The sequence below is a fragment of the Epinephelus fuscoguttatus genome, linkage group LG14 (assembly GCF_011397635.1).
Source record: "Epinephelus fuscoguttatus linkage group LG14, E.fuscoguttatus.final_Chr_v1".
In the NCBI taxonomy this organism is placed as follows: Eukaryota; Metazoa; Chordata; class Actinopteri; order Perciformes; family Serranidae; genus Epinephelus; species Epinephelus fuscoguttatus.
The window spans coordinates 7,428,566-7,456,005 of record NC_064765.1 but is presented as its reverse complement, the minus strand read 5'-3'; the positions used below and the strand labels follow the sequence as shown (position 1 = coordinate 7,456,005).

Here is a 27,440-nt window from a genome sequence, read left to right as displayed (position 1 = left end):
TCACTGTGAATTGACTTTTTTCCTTCAGTAACAAAGGTACATGGTTACGTTTTACCAACACTCACATGTGGTTGGGTTTTGGAAAAATTTTACAATCTTATGGGAAGTGAACCCAGGCCTTCTGGTTGAAAGTCAGTGGTTGTTGGACCTATCCATCACCCCTTCTGCCCGCCTTTCATTCATTCATTGATGTCCCTCCTTCTGACGCTGCTGGCCGCTGTTAAACAATAACAGCGAGTGGCCATGTATCATGCTGACGTGAAAAGATGGCTTTTCAGTCTGACACTGGAAGTCACTGACCAACCACTTTAAGACTTTCCTCGCCATTGACGAGATTTTACAGCAATCTGTGTTTTCACTGTTATGACATAGGGGGCGTTGTTACACATCTGAAATAGAACAGCACTTCCAAAAACCAACGAAGAAGAAGATACATTAGAAACCAGTAGAAAATGATGTTTGTTGAGGAGATGTAGCCACTTGTCAAGTGCACAAAAATGCTTGCGCTGATTGAAAAGTTGATGGTTGTGCAAGCCGTGGAGATGTTGATGGACTCAGACTCCGACACTTCCTGTTCTGATCAGTTTGGTGGGACGAAACCGGATCTCCATCAAGGTGACAGTGACACACGGACAAGACGACCACAGAGGAGAGGGAGACAACAGAAGACTGAACAATCACTGAACGTGGCAACGTGTTTCGCTATACCTCATGACTATTATTTTCGAAATTGACATAAGAAAATGAAAAACAAAAAAAACGAAAAATGTAAATGTGAAATTGATTTTATACTTGAAAATGACTGTCTTTGACAAAAATGCAATTTTCTGTTTTTAATGAAAATGCACAAATTCAAGTGCTGATTAAAAACAAATGGAATAAGACAGAATACAATGTTTTTTAAGTATGAAAACTGAAGGTATGTTCTTTATTTTAATGTACATACTGTTCACATATTCATAGAACAAATTATTCTGTGAGTCTCGTAAGTGAATTGGAGAATATGATCCAAAATGCTGGCAGTCAAAATAATACTCTGGCGGGGAAAGTCTCAGTAGCAGAGAGGGCCCCTCCTCCTTCCTTATCAACGTAAAGCCACCTCCATTCATTTACTGAGTCCTCTCTAACAGCAGTCTTCAATGAGCCTCCGTACATCTGTGTATGTGTGCGCAGTGAGACAGAAGCTCGTCTGCAGAGCTCAGCCTGTTACAGCTGCCGACAGCTGTCCGACCTGCGCTGTCACATATGTTTGATACCCCATGATGCAAGTGGGACAATTAAGGGCGTCCCACAGGAGTGCTTTGAACCATGTACGTTTACTGGCAACACACACACGCACACACAATGCTGTAATACCTCCTCTGAGGTGGTTTCGACAGCGTCAGATGGGAGTCAGCAGGTGTTAACAGGTGCAGAAATGTAGATGAGAGATTTGTAAATAAGACTTTGAGATACATTCAAACATCAGAGTGAGCGTGTCAGCTGCAGCAACTCACACCTGCAGGAATCAGATCACATTCATGATACATTGTTTGTGTCATAAAGTGTGACTTATAGTAGTCGGTAGAGTTTTGTAAAGTATTGTGTGTGTTTTGGGTTTGGAAACCCTCGAGGACTCACAAGATATATCTGAGGGTTTGTGACAGGATCAACAGGAGAGGAGAGCAGAGAAATGACTCTTTAATCTTTTCTATCTCCCATGTGTGAATAACTGGATAACTTTACCCTTCACGACTAGACTCTGCAAGGAGACGGTGCTTCATTTTAAAGGACAGGTTCACATTTTTTTTCAACTCCATCTTAAAGGTTCCATAGGCGACATTTGGAGCATTAATAATGTAACAAACCTCTATTTGCTCTGTACAGATATAGAAGAGTAATCATGTCCTGAGCAGAGACGGAAGTCACGCTCCCTCTGTGTGTGTTGTAATCTGAGCTTCTCTATGGTTTGTTGTGGTGAGCCTGTCCAGCCGTGCATGTTATATGTGATAATCAATCGCTTTATCTGGTGTAGTGTGTCATAGTAGACGACAACCGACGCCACATCTGGAATGCCTCACAACGTCACGACAGAAAGTCTAACGTGTTTGATTTTCTTTTTGTCTCTCACAACTTCTCCTGTCACAGCCGTCAGCCAATAGGAACACAGCGTGATCTACTGCCGTGGACAATTGTAGATATTTCCTCGAGGGATGTTACCACCACAAACAGCAGAGGCAGTTCATCAACGCAGTGCAAACAATTCTTTACATAACTACAACATGAAATGGGACTTGGGAAATTTTACACTTTTCTTTGTTTAGGTTAAAATGCTATTAATAAGCTGATGGCACACTGAAATATTAGTGAATTCCACCAGAGATAAAAACTCATAATTATACCATTCTCATATGGTTCTAAGAAAACTCCGGCCAATCATTGCATTCGGTCCGAATGCAATGATTGGTCAGAGTGTCCTGTCTGTCTTCCCCATTTGGAGGCCTCCGACTGACGTAACTGCTCGCATAACATTACACTTACTAGTAACATTAATGCTACTATCTAACGTTAGCACTGTAACCTTATTCTAAAACTCATCAGTCATCACTGACTCTGGTTGAGTTTTAAAACTCCGGGGGTTGCATTTGTAACGTTACACTCGCTCTCCTCTTCCGTGTATCTAACGTTACCATGCCGACGCCTACGTCTATCATAGACGTAATGAGGACGTAATGGAGGAGGGGGAAGTGGGCCTTTGGAGGGAGGTGGAGTTGTGGATGTTCAATTTTTTTCTAGGTGTTGTGTGAAATGCAAGAATGGTAAGAGTTGCTTTAATTTGACTATTTCAATGCTTCATGGTAGGATCTATATCGAGGTTGATTCTGTGTTAAATCTCTTAATATTAAGAAGGGATCTCCCTGTTGACAGTATGGACTGGAGAAACAATTACAGCAACCAGTAACACTTTCAGTATTGGAACATGAGTATTGTTTTATGACCAAATCAAGAAAATGTCAACCTGCTCTGAAGTAACACAGTTACACTCTATGGATTATTTCTATATTGATTTAAAACCTAACTGTGGTTTTCAGTCGTCTTTTTACAATTGATTTTGGGTTTCATTATGTTAAAACCACTTTTTATATTCTTATACTGGTCCTGTTGTGGTTTTATTGTGGTTATATAATGCATTGTTTGCCTGAGTTCTTACTGAAGATTGTAGCATCTTAGGTTTTTGGCTCCCAAACTGGGGGGGTCAGGGGCCATCAAGGAGGGCATAAAAACCTGAGGGGCACCAGATAATTAAAGGAATAAGAAAGACAAATAACAAATTTCTGTTTCACTAAATTATAATTATTATTCCTGTTTTTTTATATATGTTTTTTGTGAAATACTGAATTGTTTCACCACTTCAGAGCTCTAAAATCTTTTAAATGAAGCAAGTGGAGACATTTTTTTCGGTTGAGCTGCTCACTACTAACACCCAGACCAAAAACAGTGATGAGGGGTCAGAGGTAGACATTGCGTCAACAAAAAGTTGGGAACCACTGTGACAAAATGATTTCCTTGATGTTTGTGTGTCCTGTTTAAAGGAACAGTTATTATAGAAACCTGACGCCCTCAATCAGGCCTGCAGCGTACCTTAATGGGCTCCAGTCATTACAAGCCGTAGTAAAAAAAAAGTTAATGCCACCAACCTAAATGCATACGAGACTGTTTAAAGCTATAAATAGGTGTGCAGCCTCTTTTCCAGTCAATACTTTAGATGGTGGCGTCAGGTCAAGCAGACAGCCAGTGCAGAAGTGTGATGCCTGGTTTGGGCCTTTGGCTCCTTTGGGCCCTGTTAACCCTTCATGCAAGCTAATGAGCATTCCTGAGGGACTCCTGCAGAGAGGGAGAGACTGTTGTCACCTCGGCACGGTAAAACAAGGAGCTGTTTCTTGTTATTAGCCACTTCATGGATGGTTAATCTGCTGTAGCTTGTTGTCTCTGATGTAGGCTGGTGGTTTTCTTACAGGAATTGCTCTGCACTCTGGGAAATATGCTTTTTTTTTTACTCTTCTTACCAACAATTAGATGAAAAAAAAAGGATATCACTTTCAATGAATGTTTGCGCATTAAGTAAAAAATTGACATCAGGACTTGGTTAGCCTAGCTTAGCATAAAGAGCAGAAGGAGGGGAATACAGCTAGTGTGGCTCTTTCTTTCTTTTCCACACTGTAACTAACTGCAAAGTTTAAGTGGCACAATCATGGCCGGAGAAACCATCTGCAGTGACGCGAGGAAGTTATAACGGGCCTCCAGTGCACGCTATAATGCAAGTAATCAATAACATCATTTTTAAATTAGAAATATTCTTTATTTATCATTCTCTCAGAACACAGGTATATCCTCCTGAGACCAATTTTGTTTGGTATGTGCTTTAGTTTCTCTTAGCTATTAGGGATAACTAAGACCCGTTAAGTATGAAAAAACTAAACATTATCAACGCTATAATAAAGTCCCAGTGTCCTAAAACAAGACGATAATAAAGTCCTAATGTCCTCAAACGAGTACTTTCTAATAAACGGCGTCTTAGCTTGTTAGTGTTGCTAAAATTGGTCAAATTTGTTGCCATATCAAACTGAAAACCTTAATGATCATAAAAAACAAGTTTCAATCATAACATGTGATCAGGTTTTGGACCTTGTCCACTTTTGTGTCGGGATCGGCTGCAGACTGACGGCAAAGATGGCTGCCATCTTATTACATGATTAGTATATTGTGGTCTTACCACTGCTAGATGGCACAAAAGTGTCCATGAATGAGGACAACAGGTCTAAGTTAAGAAGAATGAAGTATAAGTTCATGTAAACCCAAAATGTGATGTCCTCATATGAAGAAACAGGGTCTCAGGAGGATATATTCAAGGTGGCAATCTGAATCACTTGCAAGGGACAGCTCTCGTTATGGGCCCCTACACCCCACGGGCCCCAGTGCACTGCCTGCACTGTCTATATTTAAGCCCCTGCATCAATGTCTCAGTAAAAAAAAATGATTTTTTTTATAGCATAATCCCCTCAGGAAACACAGCAGTATGTCTGTAAAAAACAATCACTTCTTGAGGAACTAACCTCGGTGGAAAAACAACAATGCATCACTGAAAAACACCTACAGTACATTTGGTCCCTACAAAGCTGCTGGAAACACAGTGACAGGTCACTAAAACAGCAACCTTTGTCTTTTACAGTAGTCTGCAGCTTCGCAGGCGTCTCGCCAAGGGGTTATGCCATCGATCATATCCCCCATCCCCTCCACCTGTTGACAAAGTCAGCTTGTATACTGTGTCACTTTAGAAACACTGATATGATAAATATGAAATGGATTTGTAGTTTGCAGAAAAGTACAATACCAATATTTTCTCCTGGCAGCTGGATTATCTATCTTGTTTGTTAATTCTATAAAGAAACAAAAGTATAATGATGAAAATTCCTTGCTCTAAGGGGAGTTTTGTAGTTTTGTGTCTGCAAACTATTTCTTGATAAACAACATTTTAGCTCTGCTGCTTTCTTAATAAGTGATGGCAAGATTATGGAAGCCAAGCATGCCAAGTTTGATCACCAAGAAAGTTCCGGCACACAACTTCCCTTAAAACCAAAAATAGACATTCTGACACAGGAGAATGAAGTTGTAGTGTGCTTGAGGACCGTCTTTATCATATGAGACTCGAGAAAAAACACAGGTGCTCTTGAAGAAAAGGGTCAGCACAAGGGAAGAAAAAATGGAAATTAAACACTCATGCGTGGAGCAGGAACAAACTCATTTGAATTAACTGAAGAAAAAAAGGCTGCTTGACATTTTCACATGCTTCTAGGCTGCGCAGCATCTGTGGACTACAATTTATTAATCAATTACTTATCAATATTTACAACCACAAACAAAATCAGTTGCTGCAGAAACCCTTTAGTAACATGTATAACTGCAGAATTAATCATTTAGCCTATTAGACTAATAACTCACTGCAAAGTGAGACTCCAGAGTATTTTATAATTATTTAGTTATGTATTGATCTTTATTGACTATTGTCTCACCAGGGGGGGATTTTTCACAACCTGGCAACCCCAAAGTTGATCTCATTAATGCACTATAAAGCATTATTTAACGTTTGTTAACCTTTAATAACGCCATTAGTTATAAAGGCAGACTTGTAATATAATATCATTATTTATAAGAAAGTGGCACGTGTTCAAACTGTAGATAGAAAACACTAAATACATTTTTATAAAACATCAACAACAACAACAAAACCCTGATACTGCAACGAAACTTAAGGCCTGAATATATTTTCTGTACTTATTAAGCTGTTTATAAATATATTAATTGACCAAGTCTTACAAAAATGTCGTTTTATTTTATTCCTGGCATAATTACACACATAAGCTACGACACAGACATTAAACATATCATATCATCATTATTTTGGAGGACCGAGCCCACAGCAGCAGACACGCATGCGTCCTGGCGCTCCGGTCAGGCAGCGGGATGCAGCGCCGCCGCCGTGGCTCAGTGCGCCCCGAGCAGCCAGAGCGCACGGTTACAATGAGCTTCTCCATCGGTCCGACTGAGAGCCAGCGTCAGTACCGACCACCGAGCAGCACACACACCGCCACAGACCCTGACCGACACCAGCTCCGCCCGCCCGCAGCAGGATGCCCGGGGGAAAGAGAGGGCTTGTGGCACCGCAGAACACTTTTCTGGAGAACATCGTCCGGCGTTCAAGTGGTGAGTCCGCGCGCCGGAGCGAGGCTTGTTTTGGGGGGTTTCGTTTCAAAAGGAGGCTTGGACCCGGACTCTGCTGCTGGAATACACTGTGTTTTTTATTTTTATTTTCATACCAGTGCAACCACGGAGGTTTGGTGGAGGATAAAGGCACATAATCTCACTTTATACCCGCATTTATTCCGCAGTGATGGAGTTTCCCCCTCTCTGAGGCGACATGAGTGTGTCATACATCATAATAAGTAACCTTAGACTGATCTAAGTTACATGTTCAAGGGATTATTTCCACTGGGAGATACATGTGTTGCAGTTTTGAGGAAAACATGCTTGAATTTTGGGTCGTGTCGCCGGTTGTTTGCCTCAAGATGCTCCCCGGAGTCACTGTTACGCACCGTTTTAATCCCCTCCACATCAGCCTGTGTGCGACTTTTCGATCTTATATCATGTAAATTATGTCTCTAAATGATACGAGATTATTATGTTCGAATAAAAGCAGTTCTTCTGAGCAAACGCTGCGCTTTTAACTGAGGATTAAAAGTTTATTTTGCTCATTAACGCGCCGGGTTGTACTAATAAACATCGGCAGCGGCTCGGCCAATAAACCAGGAGCCATCTGATCGTTACCTGTCAGCTCCGCCTCTTTTTAATACTATTATTATTTATAGAAACGTGTCCCCACCTGGAGGGAGTCGCCTTTGAAATGTAATAAACCTCCTCAATGTGCGCTCCGTCATTATGTAATATTGTGGAGCTGCGTTTTGTTTATGGGACCAAACTAAGTGACAGGTTGTGAAGTAAAACGAGCGATCAGCTGGACTAAATGATAAATATCCTCTCAGTTATTCATCATTTTAATGTCTTCAGAATTACTCAGCTGCATTTTTGTTTTATCAGGACACAGCTCAGGGTTTTTTTTTTCCCCTGTCTCCATCTGCGCTATAAAGTGCAGCGGACTTGGCACCGGCCTGAGAAACACGCGCCCTCTCCCCTGATTAGATTGATTTCTTTATCTTCCCAGAAAAGTCAGAGGAGTAATTGGCCGGAGTGGAAGCCAGGGTTGTGGATGGGGAGGGTGCGCGGGGTGTCTGTCTGTCTGTCATCGCGGTGTTTGCGCCTCAGGCAGAGCCATGGATTCCTTGAGGGAGAGTTTGGGCCCTAATTGGGGAGCCATTGGTTGTAGTTGATGGTTGGTGTGGTGTCTCTTTTTATCTTCTGCTCGAGAAGACACAAAAGCAATTAGCTGGAATGATGTGTGGAGATTGTTCTGATGCTGCTGCCTGTAAGGTTGGAGAATCTTTGGGGCTAAAACTGTAACATGGACCACATGGATGATATCTGCAGGATCAGACGTTTGTTGACCTGTCAGTGAATACCAGACACACGGCTGCAACTAATTATTGTTCTGATTTGTTCATAGTTTTACTATTTTCTGGCATTTATTATTCTATGTTACTTCATTACAAAAACGATCTGTAGCCAATAAGCTGTCAGTGATCCAAATAGGTATACATAGAGACAGAGAGACCATAAAACCTTTCGAGCTGTGGTGCTCGGGGCTTTATGAGAGGCAATATCCACATATAGATACAATTATAATGGCCTTACAATTCTGACTACATGTTCAGGGTGTCTAGAGACAAAAAATGACATTAAACACACTAAAGTTTGGTTTTTAGTTTGACAAACTCAAAAGCCAGTTAATGACGTATAAAATAAAGTTTTTGAGATCGTTCTTCTTTACAATAAACAGCACAAATAGTTGATTAAAGTCAACAGTTATACTTCTTTTAGTGTAGTGTTCTGTATAGAGGAGCAAATAAAACACAACACAATTTCAGAGTTAAAGGCAGGGCCGGAGCAAAAAATGAGCCATGGGCCCCCATTGGCCCCCTCTTCATAGTTATTTAAACACAAATGTATTTGGGAATATGCCCAATATATATATATATATATATATATATATATCAAAAATATTAAATGAATTGATCAGATTTGTCTTGGATAATTCTTTCAACGACAAATCTGATCAATTCATTTAATATTTTTACTTTGTCATGCACATGAATGAATGACTTTATTTCAAGCAAAACAAAAAATAAAAACAAAAACAAAACATCAACAGACACGCAGGAAGTAGTGTACAAAAGGAAATTGTCAACAACTATCTCAAACTAATTTCTAACCATTAATAAAGATAAATAAACAACAGTCGTAGATATTAAATATACAAATCCCATCCCATCTAACTCATCAGCATCACCCCTCTTCCTCTGCATACCTCCTTAAAACACTGTGCCTGCACATGATACATTAAAGTACTCTGTAGATGTGCTTCCCTTAAACTCCTCATCTAACCCATTCCATAAATGACCACCATTTGTATATCAGTCGTATCATGCTGCCTTGAATTTTTGAACAACACTTTGTTTTCCTCGCATGCCTCCACAGCAAACATATTGATTTATTGATTGACTGGGGACCAGGTTTAACAACAGCAAAACTATATCAACACATCCATTTACAAACTCTCACACAACTCGTGCAGTGTAATACAAGTCTCATTTATCTAGTCGTGTGCTCAGTGCTTTGCAAACACATCCATCTTCGCTAAAAACCCTCTCACTGGCAAGGAGCACACCACAACAATGTGTCATTTAAATGTTTAATTGTAATTCAGGTGGTGTTAGTTGTTGAAGAATGGTGGCAGAGGGATGTCTTCTGAGAGGTTGATCTGGGAGGATGTATTGGAGATCGGGCAGAGAGAGAGGGAGACCTAAGCTCATTACAGGCCCCAGACGGTTCCTAGAATGAGCCATGGGAGAGGTATGCACCTGACTGAATAAGAAGAGATGAGGGGAGAAGGGAAGAGAGGATAAAGGGATGTTGGTAGGGATGAGGTAGGGAGGATGATGGATGAAGGGAAGGGAGGGTGGGTCGAGAAATCTGAGACAAACAGAGGATCAGTTGACCAGGTATTAGTAGGCTTGGCAGGCAATCTGAGGTGTGGTTGAGGTGTGGCCCTGCTCCTGAACCTAAGTTAACAAATTTACATCACTAGAGTTGGGGTCTGGATTTGAAGCGCAGATAGGTTTCTCTTTCACTTCAGCAATAAAGCATATGTTTAGAAAGTACTGAGCATCCGACTGGATAAACCAGGCTTTGATTACGAGTTGTGTGAGAGTTTGGAAAACAATGTTTTGATATAGTTTTGCTGTTCTTAAACTTGGACCCTAATCAATTACTAAAAGTTCACCGGTTTCTGTGGAGGCATGCGAGAAAACAAAGTTACCATCATGAAGACTGTGGGTGAAGTATTCCTTTAATAGACTCTTCTCGTGGCGGACATCTTGCTTTGACAAAGCAGGAAGAGCCCAGGTAGAATGAATGACTTTAATGATGGCTTGCTGGGAGACTAAATGGAATGTGGCCTTTGTTGTTAATATTGCTGCTTTCACTGGTTGCTAATCTAGCGTTGGTTACAGGATTCAATGTAACTTAAAAAAATTGGTGTGGAACAAAGAATAAATAAATAAACACAAATAAATATTTAATAGAATAAAAATTCACGATTAAATTTAATTAAAAAACAAACAAAACATGAATGAAATCTAAACAGACTTATTAAAGTTGATCAGCGAGAGATCTTTTAATCTGCTGAGCATCGACTCTTCAGATCCTGTCTCTGATTATGCATCTAAATAATGTCATGAATCTAGAGCTTTACTTTCCAGTGTAATGCTTTTATTATATTATCTGTTCTCATTCATATCATCAGTATTTTGTGTAAATAATCTTGTAAACAGACTTTATTATGTGAGGAGCCTGAGGTTTCCAGGTCTCTCCTATGTTTTCCTTCTTCCCTTGTTTCATTTGTGGGGTGCGTGACATAAGGGGCACAGGTTGTTAGCAGTTGTTGAGGATCATGCCCAGCTGATTAATCCCCCCACACCTGTGCACACCTGTGAAATGGGCGGAGCAGTTTCTGTTTAAGCTCAATGTTGTAATTAATTAATTAATTAATTAATTAATACTCTTGACGAAGTCCAGGAGGACCGAAGCATAGTTAAGTGGGATTTATAATTGTGCCTCAGCTCTGATACTGTAGTCTACGCCGTTGTGAGCATTTATACTTGTGCGGTGGTGTGTCTGTGTCACTCTGCAGTTACACCTCCAAAATACTAGTCAACTGCAGGGTTTAATTGATTGAAACACACATTAAACGTGGCTTAAAAGCGACAATGTCAAACACAAGTACACAGATCAGCTTCACTATAACTCGCAGCATTCGCAGACAAACACTTGTCTTTATCTGGACACATTTTCCCCACAAATACAACATGCTAACGTTATTAGCACAAGCCTATGGCATTTTACATTGTATAAATTAGCCTAGCAGCTAGCAGACGTTTCCTCTACTCATATGAAGCCAGGGACAGCAGCAACATTTAACAAAGGGAACGTTACAATATTAGGCTCCATTACAGCTCACAAGGTTCACTGACAAAACAACTGTCTTATACTAAACACGTTTTCCAAACAAATATAACATGCTAACGTTATTAGCACAAGCCTATGGGATTTTACATTGAATAAATTAGCCTGGCAGCCAACGATCTTTTCCTCTTCTCATATAAAACCAGGGACAACAGCAACATTTAACAAAGGTAACGGCACACAATTCGGCTCCATTACAGCTCACAAGATTCACCGACAAAACAACTGTCTTATACTAAACACGTTTTCCAAACAAATACAAAATGCTAACATTATTAGCACAAGCCTATGGCGTTTTACATTGTATAAATTAGCCTAGCGACAAGCGGAGATTTCCTCTGCTCATATGAAGCCACGATAAATCACACACAAGACTTAAAATGCTATTTTTCTGGAGGCTTTATTGTCTTCACAATTTATTGTTCCTTTTCTGTGAAATTAAAGTAAATAAAAGCTTTGTTTCCACTGAGGGAAATGGCTTCAACTTACAGAAATAGACATGAGGTCTGTGTCACCGTGACATGTAGTTACATTTCTGGGAAGATGCACATCAGGCAACAGTGTCGATTCCACGCAGAAGTATATATCTGGCTTTGCTAATAAACTGTGAAGCAGAACAAGAACAGTGTGTGGGATTTTCTGTCCAAACAATATTATTTTATCACACTACATATCAGTATCAGTGTTGGCTGGTAAGTAACAAGAAATTCCAGTTGAGAGATCCCAAAGATATGTTTGAGGTCATATAGACAGGGTTTTTAATTTGGGTTTAACTGTGCAAGAAAACATCACTTAATGCTTCTAACTGACCTTTCCCCTGACCATCGCTACCTCAGCCTGTAGATTGGTGGACAGAGAATAGCTTAAAGGACAACCCAAGTGCTGCTTAACAGTAAGTTTGGTATAAAGAACCTTAATCATACTGACAGATCTCCTCCTGAAACCCATGTAATCCATACCTGAAGATATGAAGATAGAGTCTGCCACTCATCTTTCTTTTTCAGTATTCAGTGACAGAAAAGGACAAAATGTAGCCTATATGACATGCAGTGATCTAAACAGTGTGCAACTAAGTGTAATTTTGATGAATTCAGTTTGAGTTTCACGGGTTAATTCAGTCGTCAGTGGTTCCAGTCAGGGTCAGTGTTTCCTGTGGGTGTTTGGAGTGTGTCAGTGGGACTTATGACCTCAATGTTTTTAAAATCCTGGCATCTGTATATTGAGGTTTCTGTGATCACTGTAACAGAAAAACAAGCTGAAAACCTGCATGTTTCCACACGTTTCCTCTGCATGAGCGCACTCTTTGTTTCACTTGAGTCTTTCATTTTGCCTGTGAATTAGATCTGAAATTAAAAGAGCTCATGTAGAACAGAATTACAGAATTTCCTGACAATTGAATCAGCCGTTAACGCTTAATAATCTCATCAGTGGGTTTCAGTGGAGAGTTTGAGTCCCCTGATGGTCCGAACACTGTTTCAGAAGCTACACTTCTCCAAGCAGCCTCTGTTGCTGACGGCCTTGAGGAGCCTCGGTTCGGCTAAGTAATTGGTTGTGATGAAAGAGGAGAGCAGGAAAGGGCAAGATGATTCTGGGTGTTGCATTCAGTCTTAGTCAGCTCTTTAATACTGGTGGGCACACAGGAGGCTGCAGCCGGCAGGTTTTTAGCCTTAAAACAAGAAGAGGATGAGTTTAAATAACTACAGTTCCTTTTTGTGCTGAAGAATCGCTGCAGTAATTGTTTGGAAAGAGACAGAGAAAACAGATGAGGCTCATATTGTTCTGGATTGTTCTGCGTTTAAGGTGTGACCCAGAGCTTACCCATAATGCACTGCAGTCTTGTGTGAGTTGTTCTGACCACTGAATCAGCAACATTTCAGGAATGAAATAGAGAAACAAAGCTTCTCTTATCACCACTAGCTGGGCAGGAAATGTTACGTTTGTCCTGTGGGTGGTGCCAGAGGAAAGCTCATATTGTTGCCTTAATTTGAGGGGTTAATCCTCTGTATGGTGGCCATTTTAGGACATCTCATACTCAGCTTGTCAGGCTCAGACTCTGTCAGGTCTGGCTCAACCATCTTAAGACTGAGCTGGACATTGTTAGATTCGAGGCAGAAATCTGATTCTCTGGGCTGCATGTAGCTGTTTGTTCTAATTTTCATTTAATCTGCAGAGCATAGAGTCGGCTGTCCTTTAACACTGGCATGATATGTAGCTGGTCGCTTTCATAGTTTAACGGCGCTCGGCAGCATCAGGTGGAAACGCAGCGGGAAAAGAATGAAAGTTAAGGTAGCAGAAGTCCAAGTAGGGCGGCGGGAGGGGTGGTGGATGGGCCCAGCAAACCTTGTGGTGGTTGTTGGAACCATCCACCACCCCTCCCGCCTGCCTGTCCCACTTGGAATCTTTGCCGACTTAACTTACACCGGTCAGCCAAAACATTAAAACCACTGACAGGTGAAGTGAACAACATTGATCATTTTGGTACAGTGCAATGTTCTGTTGGCAACCCTTGGGCTTTGACATTCATGTGGATGCCACCTGAGTACCACCAAGTAGTCACCCTCATGGCAACAGCACTCCCAGTAACTGTTGCCCCTCAGCAGGACAATGCACCATGCACCATGCACCACACCACAAAAACTGCTCATGAATAGCCTGAGGAACAGAAAAAAGAGCTCAAAGCGTCAACCTAACCTCCAAATTCCCCAGATCCCAATCTGATCAAACAACTGTGGGACATGCTGGTACCCCACCTCACAACCCACAGGACTCCAGACATTATAGGACACCACCAGAGATCCTGTGTCCATGCCTTGACAGATCAGGGCCAAGTCCGGTCCAAGGAGCACCAACCGTCGATTGGGGATACCTCTGGGGAACCAGAAGGTCTCTCAAATGTTAGATCAGATTGGGATCTGGGGTATTTGAAGGCCAGGCCGATGCCTTGAGCTCTTTCTCCCATTCCTCAGGTCATTCCTGAGCAGTTTTTGTGGTGTGGCATGGTGCATTGTCCTGCTGGGGGGCCACTGCCATTGACAAGGGCTGTTGCCACGAGGGAGGGTACTTGGTCTGCAATGGCGTTCGGGTGGGTGGAGCACGTCAAGTACTCATTTTTTTTTAGCTTTAACCGCCACAAAGCAAATTTGATTTACAAAACATGACCAGCAGATCATTTTCTCTACATTTACTGACTGTAAACTGCAGTAAAAAAACAAAAACTTTTAAATGACTGGTGACATAAAATCCAGTTGAAAATCAGTCTGAAAAAACTTTGCTTCTTCCAAATCCAAATGATATTTAGGTGAAAATTGGTAAACCAGCCTCTTCCTCTGCTCTCTTTTTAGTGTCATTCTGTCAGCCTGTTGTTCCACCTTCATGCAGATAATTAACATTAAATAAAAGGTCACTGTAGAGGCTCAGACTATACTCGCTTGGTCTGAAATAACATGCAAGTTTTCCCTCTGTATTTATGTAGTCATTTGCTGATTGGAGTGAGTCTGACTGGTAAACAGAACCAATTTATGTTTTATTAAAAATCAGATACCACCCAGTCAGTGAGGTTTTTCCCTGACTACAGCTGGAACATTTTTATTATCGTCACATTTTTTTTTTTTATATCATCAGAAGGCTGCCAAGTGAAATCAGTCAAGTGGTTTTACTCATGGGTCTGTAAAAAGCAAAGAGCTGCTGACACACCTTCAAGAATTAATGGGTGTGGGTTTCACTGTGGACATCTGAGTGTCCTTTCATAGTTTAAATGCTGTTTCACAGGTTTTATCCTCCTTGCTGTAAACATATGGTTTGGAGAACACGGCAGGCCAGTAATGTTTGTGGGCACGCACAAATCTGAAGAGTTGTTGCCGTGTCTTTTCATCCTGAGTTCTGTCTTTTAGTAGCCAACAATTTTTTGGAAAAGAGGCACTTCTCTTACTGATGAATGATTACCTGCCAAAGTTACAAGTACAGCAGATCTGGCAGGTGTTGAAAGACGTTATCGGCAGCTTTAGCTCATTAAGTACAAATTGTAGGTGTCTCTCTGTATACTACTGACCATCTTCTAAAGCGGGTGATAGTTTTCTGACCTTTCAAGGAGCTGCTGGATCCAGTCTTTATCTGTCTGCTATAAAACAAAACGACTTGCAAGACTTGAAGAAAAATTTACCCGTGATACCGTAGGGAATCCATTACAGTGGACCATTTACAGTATGTAATCAATGTGCAGTAGTATAACTGGTGAACGTATCCTCATGCAATGGTTCATTTGATATCTAATGAAATAGTGCCAAATGAATTAGCGCCCCTACCACTTTGGGTTTAGGAAAAGAAATATAGTTCGGTGTCATCACATTAAGTACTTAACATGAAGTTACGTACTTAATGTAAAGTTATGTACGTAATGTGAAGTTACGTAGTTTAGGCTTAGAAAAAGAAACATGATTAGGTGTCATCACGTTATATACTTAAGTTTAAGTTATGTACTTAACCTAGGGTTACGTAAATTAGACAGTAAATTTACGTTGGTTACGTTTAAATTTATGTTGGTTAGGTTTTTGGAAAAGATTCATGGTTGGGTGTCATTGCATTACGTACTTAACATAAAGTTACATACTTAATGTAAAGTTACATACTCAGTGGGAAGATAAGTAGTTTAGGTTTAAGAAAGAAACATGGTTGGGTGTTGTCACGTTAAGTACTTAGCGCAAAGTTACGTAGGTTAGGTTTAGGAAAAGAAACATGGTTGGGTGTTGTCACGTTAAGTACTTAGCACAAAGTTATGTAGGTTAGGTTTAGGAAAAGAAACATGGTTGGGTGTTGTCACGTTAAGTACTTAGTGCAAAGTTACGTAGGTTAGGTTTAGGAAAAGAAACATGGTTGGGTGTTGTCACGTTAGGTACTTAACATAAAGTTACATGCTTAATGTAAAGTTACGTACTTAGTGGGAAGATAAGTAGTTTAGGTTTAAGAAAGAAACATGGTTGGATGTTGTCACGTTAAGTACTTAGGGCAAAGTTACGTAGGTTAGGTTTAGGAAAAGAAACATGGTTGGGTGTTGTCACGTTAAGTACTTAGCGCAAAGTTACGTAGGTTAGGTTTAGGAAAAGAAACATGGTTGGGTGTTGTCACGTTAAGTACTTAGCGCAAAGTTACATAGGTTAAGTTTAGGAAAAGAAACGTGGTTGGGTGTTGTCACGTTAGGTACTTAACATAAAGTTACATACTTAATGTAAAGTTACGTACTTAGTGGGAAGATAAGTAGTTTAGGTTTAAGAAAGAAACATGGTTGGGTGTTGTCACGTCAAGTACTTAGCTCAAAGTTACGTAGGTTAGGTTTAGGAAAAGAAACATGGTTGGATGTCGTCACATTAAATACTTAACGTAAAGTTATGTACTTAACATAGGGTTATGTAAGTTAGGTAAAGCACACCAAATTCACTACTGTTCGGTTTAGGAAAAGATTCATGGTTAGGTGTCGTCACGTTACATACTTAACATGAGGTTACGTAGGTTAGGTTTAGGAAAACAAATTTATGTTGGTTAGGCTCAGGAAAAGACACGTGGTTGGGTGACATCACATTACGAACATAGTGTAAAGTTACATACTTAATTTAAGGATACATAAGTTAGGTTGAGTGCAATAATCATGGCTGGGCGTCATCATGCTACTTAACGCAAAGTTATGTAGGTTACGTTTAGGACATAAAATTCATGTTGGTTAGGTTTTAGGAAAAGATTTATGGTTGGGTGTCATCACGTTAGGTACTTAGCGCAAAGTTATGTTGGTTAGGTTTAGAAAAAGAAACATGATTGGGTGTCACCACATTTCTTACTTGACGAAAAGTTACATACTCAATGTAAAGTACGTAGGTTAGGTTTGCAAAAAGATTCAAGAAAGATGGTCCAGAGACACAATCACGCAGTCAGACAGGTTTTAAACAAATCCCCAGGTTAATCAAACTTATTTAGAAGAGAAAACAAAGATAAGAGAGTCAAATTATTTCCCAAAATGTTTGCTATAAAACATCCATCACAGTTTATGGACCAATGTCACGCTTTAACTTTGACCCACTGCAGTGAACATAGCTGTATTTATTTCATTTATCTAACAGGGACCGTGCACAGCTTCTTAACTGCACCAGATTTGGCTATAAGCTAATTTCCACCTGCAGTCCCTATTGGGCCTGTATGTATGCACACAGTTTTCCTGTGCAACAAGTATGCTCACTACTTGTGCAGCAACATCCTCGTGTTGCTACAAAAACAAGACCCCAGTTGAACTGAACTGAAACTTTCCCTTGATTAATCAGTATAAAGATGATTTTCATATATCTAAAAACATATGACATGCAAGAGGGGGATGGTTTACAGCACTGCAACGTCTGGTCTAAGCAGTTTGTAGTTAACAGTTAAACAGTTAAATCCACCTCTGCTGTTCTCCCTGGTGACCGGGGATATATTCTGTATTGCCATGCAGAATATCTCAAATGAACAATTAATATCTATGTGATTATAAAAGAGCTGCTGGTGGTATTTTTCCACTGCAGATGTTTCTCCAGTGTGGCGTTAACCAGGCTGCTGATCTGTATTTACACTCTACCGCAGCTGCTAGTGTGCTTGTTAAGTTTTAACAAGGGGTTTGATGGGCAGGAAAATTATGGGGTGTTGATAATTTTTTGCTAATAAGGAGATGCCTACTATCTCCTTCACCCTCACACTCTCCTGCCCCTCAGCAGGAGCCTGCAGACTGATCTGCTGCATGAATTCATCATCAGTTGGTCAAGGATCTGGTTAGTTTGTCTTGTTTTAGACCGGACAACTGGTCCATACCTTTAACTGTATTGTGTATCCAAAATTCAATAAATTACCACATGGGAAAAAAGACATGTAAAATGATGGTGCTTTTACCTCATCATCCAAACACAGATACAGTAACATATAAACATTTATGAGAACGAGAGGAAATATAATGCCAGGGAATAAAAGCATAAAATTACCCAACAAATAGCCTTCACGATAAATAATTAAACAGGAGGATAATGCAGGCGGCTATTTACATTCCAGAAATACATTAACATGTGCATTAAGATGTACATTCAAGTAATTTCTGTCAGTAGCTGAAATTACCAGCTGTCTTATTGTGTGGCTTAACTAAAGAGTGTGAATATAGTTTAATATAATTTTAAAAGTGAGTAAAGTGGGGGAAATTTTTACCCCCCAATTCTTCTCTGATCTGTGTGAAATTATTGGGAAATATATCCATTAGTGTCAGATGTTGTTATTACAGTCAGAGCCTATTAGAAGCAGTTAAATGCAAATAAAAGAAAAATTTCAGCTCAAAGTCTCCTTACTATCTCAAATAGCTTTCAGCGATATCACACAGTTTTCACTGGGTGATAGCTGAATGATGAATCTGTTTTAATGCCAGCTCAGTAGTTGTTACAATTTTGTGTCACACATGTCGACCTATAAATTCAGTATAAATGTTAACTCATGACTTTGGAAGTATAGAGCCACAAAACAATCCAGCCTCAAGACACACTTAACAGTTTTTTCTGGAGCTTTCAACCATATTAACACTTGACTGTTTTCTCAAACTAGGCCACTATTTGCAAGCTCAAGAGTGAACTTTTATGGTTACATTAATTGTTTGGTTTAAGGCTGGGCAATACGGTAAATGGTAAATGGGAATCGAATGGCCAATCTTCAGATTATATTAGTGGACAGCCTGCTCTACCATCTGAGCCACAGCCGGAGAAAATTAAATAGCACACTAGCTTTGACCAAATACCTCAATATCGATATTGCAACAGATTTATGGGATTGAGTATTTGTGCTTTCCACAAAATATTGAGACAGTGAGATTTTTGAAAAATAGTCATCATTGATGTGTAGGGATGCACAAATAATATCGTCACATTGTCGCTATCAGCCGATATTGGCTTTGATATGAACTATTAAAATCGGCCAACATGCTTTATCTTAATTCGCACAATGAATGAATATTACATACATTGACAAGTATTGTACTTCATGTCTCTGAGTAGGCATGTATAATATGATGTTAATTCCACTACAGAAGAGACTTGATGATTACTAAGATTTGGGGGAGAAAAAAGTGGATTTATTGATATCAGTTATTGGTCAAATAAGTTGTTCTGAATAGACATGGGAGAAAACTCGACCAAGTGTCCTTGCATCAACCAGGGCAAAACTCAGGTGTTTCCTCAGGTAAAAGCAATGAGCCAGGTGTGTCGACAGTTAAAATCTGTTGCGATAAGAGACTGGATCTGATGTCACTGATTTTACTTCTGAAGTGGTCTGCAAAGTCCTCACAAAGGGCATTGGTTGTTGTCTTAGGTGATCTGTTAAAATTACTGTTTGTTAAAATATCAATTGTGGAGAAGAGGAATTTGGGATTGTTTTTATTGTCAGAGATTAGTTTTTTGAAGTGGGAAATTCTTGCCTGTTTGACTGCGTTATTGTAGGTTTTGAGATGTTGACGTAATATTTCGTAGTGGACTGTTAGGTTTGATTTTCTCCACCTTCTCTCAGCACTCCTGCAGTATCTTTTCAGTTGTTTGATTCCCTGATTTCTCCATGGGGGAGTAGGTTTTGTTCTAATTGTTTTGATTAAAAGTGGAGCCACTGAGTCCAGCATTGACTTGAGTTTGTTGTTAAAATTGTCCACAATAAAATCACAGGGTGCTGGTAAAATCTCTGCAGGAGTGCTCTGTAAAATCTGGATAAAATTTGCAGCCACTTCAGAAGTTAGGTTAGCGTTTCCTCACTGTTCTCACCGGGGCCTCCTGTTGGTTAAAACTGGTGATGTTAAAAAACACACAAAAGTGGTTGGACACAGCCAGATCCACATCAGAGGACACACCCACGGACAGGCCATAGGTTATGACCAGGTCCAGGGTGTGCCCTCTGCTGTGGGTCGGCTGTGTGATATGTTGTTTAAAATCTAAACAGTTTAAGAGGTTTAAAAATTCTCTGGATACTGTGTCCGAGGTGTTGTCAATGTGTAGATTAAAATCACCAGTTATTAAAATCCTGTTGTAGGTGGAGTGAATGACTGATAATAATTCAGAGAAATCACTGATAAAAGAAGTGGAGTACTGGGGTGGTCGGTAAACCGTTATACAAAGGATAGGAGGGCTGCTAAAAACAAAGCTACAGTATGAGAGGTTATTTAGTGTCCCCATTTGTTGTTAGATGTGGTTTTTCTTTAATAAGTAGCAGAGGGATGCTTTTTATCAGATATAATGACGTGTAGCACTGAAGACTGGTTAGCACAGCTTTTAGTTTTGTCTTGTCTCAGTGTTTGCTAGCTTTTGCTTTGGAGGGAAGTGCTTAGAGTGTAGCCACAGGTAAAAAGCACACCTGTTATTGAGTAGGCCCAACACACTTACCTGCACTTATACACTTTTCTTTCTTCTTTAGTAGCTCTTTGTAGTTTAATGACTGAGCAGGCTGTTGAAGCTAAGCAAAAAGGTGGATATGGGGCCTGTTCAGTGTTAAGTAAACTTTATTTAGGCTATATATGCTGGCACAGTGGTTCCTAACTGGTGGGTTGCGGTCCAAAAATGGGTCTAATGTAAAGTAGGGATGCACGATATTGGATTTTTTTTTTACCGATATCCAATATAATAACTCATTTGGCCGATAACCGATACTGATATTGATATATCCACTCTTTCCCCTACCTAATTTTAGTGATCATCAAGTCTCATCTGTAGTGGAATTAGCATCATATTATACATGCATGCTTTTATTGTGACCACCCACCAGCAGATGGAGACATGGAATACAATACTTTTCAATATATGTAATATTAATTCATTGTGCAAAATAAGAAAAAGCATGTTGGCCGAATCAGTTCATTTTAAAGCCAATATCAGCTGATAACATTATGTACCGATTTTATCGCGCATCCCTAATGTAGAGTAAAGTAAAAGTAGTAGGCCTATATAATTATACACATACAGCATATCCATATACATATGTGTATAGACACATTAGACACAAATAACTAGAACAAATGAATACTCTTTGAACACAATAAAAAATAAAAAGAATAAACAGGAGAGCAGTTTTTAGTCTGCTTTTAAATAATGTGAATATTGGAGCACATCTAATACAATCTGGCAACATATCCCAGCAGCTGGGTACATAAAAGCCAAACACAGCTTCACCAAACCTTTGATTTAACCCTCAAAACAACTAGAAAGCCTGAGCCAGAAGAGAGGAACTCTGATTCTGGTTCAAACTGAATAAATTAGAGATATCAGCTCTCTGATTTGGGAAACGGTAACACTGAGAAGAAGTGCGGAGGTTTAAGTTAGGTGTCCGATGGTTTCAATGAAGGCAGGGCCTGATATCCACTGCTCAGTCCAGTAATGCGACAGGACATTATCTGGTTCTAATCCAGGCTTTGGCACAAGATTATCATTCATATTAACATGAAATATCCTTAAGTCCTCAGTTACTCACACTGAAACAAAGTGATTAATTCATCAGTGTGGTTTCACTGGACAGTTTAATAATTTACAGGCTGTATCAGTGGCTCTCCAGCTCTAATAAGAATATTATCTGAGCACTTACAAGGTTTAACTTGAGAGGGTTTAGAGGAGGTTTAAAGAACCAAATAAGCCTCTGGCACTCAGGTAAAAAAGAATTACAATTGGGGTTGAAGAATCCTAAATGTTCAACCACTTTCATCTGAAAATCCAGATAAGCATTTGGCTGGCATGAAAAAGGAGAGCAGAAAGGTTGAGATGATTCAAACTGACTCTAGAAGCAAGTCTTACTCAGCACTTCAGAGCCAAAGGGCACGCAGTAGGCTGCAGCTATATCTAGATCTATTTTGCTATAAAACTCACGGTTTGTACTTTCAAAGAGTTACTGCTGTAATCTGTCCTGCTCTCCACACAGACTGTTTCCACCTTTTGACTCCAAAGAATTTTTCTAAAGTTACAGTCTTTTTGGTACATTTTCCTTCTCTTGTTCCTCGTCTTTCTCTCTGGAGGATCAGATGAGTTTTGAAGGCGTATTCTCTCTGGTACGATACACGAACATTTAGGCTTGTTACACCGGCAACAAACCCAAAGGATAGGTTGCTCAAACAGAGATTCATTTAAATTTGAGATTAGAGTTAATTGTTGTTCAACTAAGCTGATCAAACCAGATGTAGATGTAATACCATCTGTGTTGCACAGTTTAAAAACCCCATCCAGTCCAACACATTCTCACTCTGACCTTGTCACATATCGATGTTTGGTCATGGACTTTCCATGTCCAGATATGACGTGAAAGGTACCTGGGGTGTGTTGGATGTTGACACTCTGGGATGCCATGTCATGCATTTTTTTCTTTCAAAAAACACTTTTTGCAGGAAATTAACTGTTTACATAAAGTCAAAATAAACACACTGCGTCAGTAAAACACTGCAAATTGACATTTTTTTGCCTTCAACAACAAAGGCATGTGGGTGGGTTTAGGAAAAAGAACAGGGTTTGGCTTTAGGATCTTACAGGATGTAAACACCACTCTCCTGGGTGACAGTTGGTGTTTGCTGGACCCATCCACCACCTGCCCCACTCAGACTTTCGTCGCCTTAACTTTTGTTCGTGTCCTGCTGCGTTACCGCCGAACACCATGAAACTATAATGGCGACCGTCTGCGTATCATGCCAACGTTAAAGGACAGACTTTTTCTCAGTGCCTGACATTACAAGTCATTCCCAAGTGCGGATTTCGACAACTTTTGAGTGAGACCGGGTTGTCCAGTCAAAATCAAGTTTTTAACATTGTTAAAATGTCCACATGGTGTTTTTATTGATGCTTTTTATTTGCTAGAAGACATGAGCGAAACTAGCAGTCAACGTCATGGCTTAGCTTTTTCGCCTACCACCGTGTGTACCACCGACAAGACCTTTTTATACAGATATCTCGCAATACTGCCACGACGAAGACCCTTCATTATGCCAGCTTTGCTTTTTTACATAGAACCAAACAACGGCAGCATAATGGTTCCCAAGTGTTTGACTTAAGATAGCATGCGGACATGTTCCACATGCTAAAGAGGAGTGACGTGTAACACAGCGGTGTTTGAGTCAGACAGCTCTTTCTAAGCAATAACAAGGGCCTTAATAACCAGTTATTGTCCCTGTTATATGGCGGCTGATCTGGTCGCCTGCTCAGATAGTAAGAAGCTCCCAGACCTCAGTGTCTTGGCAATTTGTGGCCACTTTCAGTTGCTGTTCTTCTTGTTTGAGTTAGCTGCTAACTGCCTCTAGCTGCTTTTCAAATCTCTCATTGGTGCGCTGCACACATAACACATCATCAAAATGCTACAACTGTCTCGTCCTGGCTCACACTTTTTTTTTTTTTTTTTACACAGACAATGATTCAGTGCGGTTACTATCCCTATTTAAAGGCGAGATAAATGTGTCTCCCCATTTTGTGATGGTACTGTTGATACAGAACAGTCAAGTGCAAAAACGGCGCAACATTCCCACCTTTAACAGTCAGTGTAAAAACGGCCACAGTTTGAAAAACATGTAATAAACCTTAGATACCAAACCCATCAACTTGCGAAACGAGGGAAATCAGAGAACAAAGCCATGTAGTATCTGTGTTAAGTTTTATTTTCACTTTCATTTCAGCTTGTTAGAGCTGGGGCGGCATGGTGGTGCAGTGGTTAGCATTGACGCATCACAACAAGAGGGTTCCTGGTTTGAACTAAGGGTGTGGGAGCCCTTCTGTGCGGAGTTTGCATGTTCTCCCCATGTCAGCGTGGGTTTCCTCCAGGTGCTCCAGCTTCCTCCCACAGTCCAAAGACATGCAGGTTAACTGGTGACTCTAAATTGTCCGTAGGTGTGAATGTGAGTGTGAATGGTTGTCTGTCTCTATGTGTCAGCCCTGTGATAGTCGGCCCCGGCGACCCCCAACAGGCTACAGAAAATGAATTGATGAATTGTCACAGCTGGTGATTGAGAACAAGGTTTATCTGACATAAGCAACACATTATCTGTTTGGTCTTGTAGTCTTGTGTATATAACTCATGTTATATCCTACAAGCAGTAGTTTGTATCTTTGATGAGACGAGTGAAGCTGAGCAGGTACGCCTGAGCTGCAGGCGAGCAGCTGAGGGACAGCGCTAATTTGCAAATTCATAGATATGTACATAACAAATGAGTCAAAGGTGTAGAGTTACATCTAAGCCTTTATTAGGCATACAGTGAATTTTCATGAGAACAAAATTATGTAATTCTGATGAACAGAGATGAGTTTTAGGGTTTTAATCAATGCCTGGAGAGGAACTTTAAATTAAATATGGGATTAGTACAAGTCAGTTTAATGAATTAAATCAAAATTGAATGTTAATTTAGGAAACAATATTCTATAGGAGAGGATAGATGAGACCCAAATCGACATTGAACCACGTCAACCCCCAGTAAAGATCTGATTTAAAAGTTTTGAGCTATAGATGTTGACAGGAATTCCTGTCTAATTGCGTCTTTACATTGACTTGACATGTATTTCACTTATGCAAATTGTGTGAACACATCAGATAGTTTTTTATCCCCTTCCTGTCGAGGGAAAACATATCTCCAGATGTGTTGATAATCCAAAAACATCAGATCGAATATTGAAACACTGACAGGGAACATTTTACTGCACAGTGACTGTTTTCATACATTTAGCTGACAATACTTACATACTTTTACACACATGAACTCTTGAACACTTCTTCCACCACCACCGTCTAGACCAGTCTAACATGCAGCTGTACAGTCTCCTCCAGAGGTTATGACGCTTTGCAGCCTTACCTGTTTTCCATATTTGATGCTGATGTTTTCTCCGTCCTGTCCATCTCTCAGAGACCAGCTTCCTCCTGGGAAACGCCCAGATCGTGGAGTGGCCTGTAGTTTACAGCAATGACGGATTCTGCAAACTGTCTGGCTTCCACAGGGCTGAGGTTATGCAGAAGAGCAGCACATGCAGGTGAAATTCATGCTTATATTTTGTGTTATAATTGATCATTTAATCATGTGAAATGTGCACCATTATTGTTGTTTAAAGCCATGGTCTACGTTTAGAAAGATTGATCATTATTATTAACATCATTTAGATGGTGGTTATGGCCCAATGGTGCTAGCTACACAATGTGAAGAGCAAAAGGAACCAAAAAAATCCATTCTCTCTGGCGGCTGCAGGCCTGCAAAGAAATTGACCAATCACAGCCATCCGGTCCGCATGGGAGTTACTCCTTGCTCAAATTTGCACTCTCTCTCTCTTACCCTCTGTCCAATCCTCTTGCTCCATTTTGACACTCCTCTGCTCCTTGTCCCGCCTCGTCCCAACCCCCCTCCGCATTTGAAAGTACGAGCGGTTTGTAAGGCCCTCGGGATGGCTGCGCTGCAGTTTGTTTAACATGGTTGCTAAGCTACTAAGAGCAATGCGGATGTTAGCATCTGGTGGTATGTAGACAGCTGAGACGGTGACAACACTCTGTTCCTGGGGAAGGGAGAATGGTCTGCAGGATATTGAGAGAGCCTCAAGGTCTGGACAACAATGGTGAGCAATGATCCTGCTGTTGTTACACCAGTTGTTATGGAGATAAACACAGAGCCCCCCTCCTTTCCTCTTAAGGCCGATTTATGCTCAACGTTAAATACGGATCCGGATACGGACGAAGCCTTCTGTCCGTGCTCTGCGGTCATTTAGTCCATATTTCTGCACGTTTCCATAAAGCTTACGGATACGGGCCAAACGGAGCAGTACCACCGGAAGCCGTGGGGGCAGTGTTGCTGTCACTACCCGATGCGTAGCTCTAGTGAGACATGAAGAAGAAGTTACTTCTCCTGGACACCGGGATAAACACATGTTACAGAACAGCTGGGAGGAGATTGGAAGGAATTAAATGTGAGTTGGTCGGTAGCGAAGAAGAAGTGGAGGTCTGTGCAAGTTATCGAATGCCCCAGCGGACATCCTAAAATACTGGAAATGACACTTGTCGTCAATTTCTCTCATCGGCAGTACTAGAGAAAAGAATTCTCCGTCCTCCAGTCGCGATGTATTTAACGGTCTCACCAACCACCGCCTCCTACAATGCTGCCACTATTTTTGTCTTTTATGCAAGAGGTACATTATCAATATCTCCTCCACAGTCGCCATGTTTGTTTTTGAGTTTGTTGTTGTCATAAACTTTTGACTCTGGGCTGCCTCCTGGTGGATATATTGGTTAACATCCATGCCAACGTAAAGGACGCATGGAAGTATGTGGGCAGTGACGGTAACATCGTTTGAAACGGACGTATACATTTTCATACATAAAGGGAGCATAAATGGGCCTTTACCGGACTCGATGTTTCTGTCCTGCCAGTGGCTAGTGCGGCCCGCTAGCTGCACCACAGCATCGGGTATGAGCAGGTGAAGCCAGCTTTCATAATCCTACAGGTCTGTATGTAGCAGTTAGAGGCAATCAATAGCTCCAGTTCGTCCATTTTGTTCGAAATAGATCTGGTGTTTGTCGGTAAGATGCTCGGCAGTGACGGAGTGTGAGGGTACTTCTTTAGCCTAGCCAATATCCCTGAGTGGCGCCCGCGCTTCTGCCTTCGTTCCCTTCGGCATCTGCGTCGCTTACTCAGGCAGCAGATCCACAGTGACTCCGCAGGTCTGCCGATGGCATCCGGGATGTTGTGTACCCTTTGAAAGTCTCTCGTGATGTCAACCTTGCACTTCCAGCTGATGTCGATAATGTCCTGCCGACTATATACAAAATCTGCTTGACATGAGCAGAAAAACGCGGACAAAACTACATATACGAGAAAGCTAAGAGCCGCTGCGCTCGCGTGCACTGCAATGTTCTGTCTCCTCAGTTCCTTTGACCGATGGAGAAGGCTCCGTCAAGATCTGGGCCTGAAAAGTGATGCTGAAACAGCGGAGTTTTTGTTGAACAGGTAATATTTAGTTTTTATTGTGGATGCTGTGACATAGATAACTGTATGCTGTATGTAACTGTATGTTTCTATGGGGGAGGGGGTGTGTCGTTAGGAGGCACCGAGGGGACACGAGGTCGGAGGGGAGGGATCATGGAGCACAGAGGGAGGGGTGTGTGTGTGTGTGTGTGTGTGGGTGGGGGGTGCTTATTTCAAATCTTTCTCATCGTCTTTCTAAACGTAGACCATAGCTTTAAGTTTTGTTGCT

The 27,440-nt window shown here is 40.8% G+C and overlaps 1 protein-coding gene across 1 annotated transcript in view; it reads left to right on the top strand.

Annotated features, from left to right (window-relative positions):
• Positions 1 to 6,539: 6,539 nt before the first annotated feature.
• The window catches only part of kcnh5b (potassium voltage-gated channel, subfamily H (eag-related), member 5b), a 254,006-nt gene continuing 233,105 nt past the window's right edge, over positions 6,540 to 27,440 (top strand). The window contains exons 1-2 of the mRNA XM_049596619.1: positions 6,540 to 6,741; positions 25,112 to 25,235. Coding sequence (XP_049452576.1) covers positions 6,669 to 6,741; positions 25,112 to 25,235 — 197 coding nt within the window. The 5' untranslated portion in view covers positions 6,540 to 6,668. The remainder of the gene's footprint in view (positions 6,742 to 25,111; positions 25,236 to 27,440) is intronic.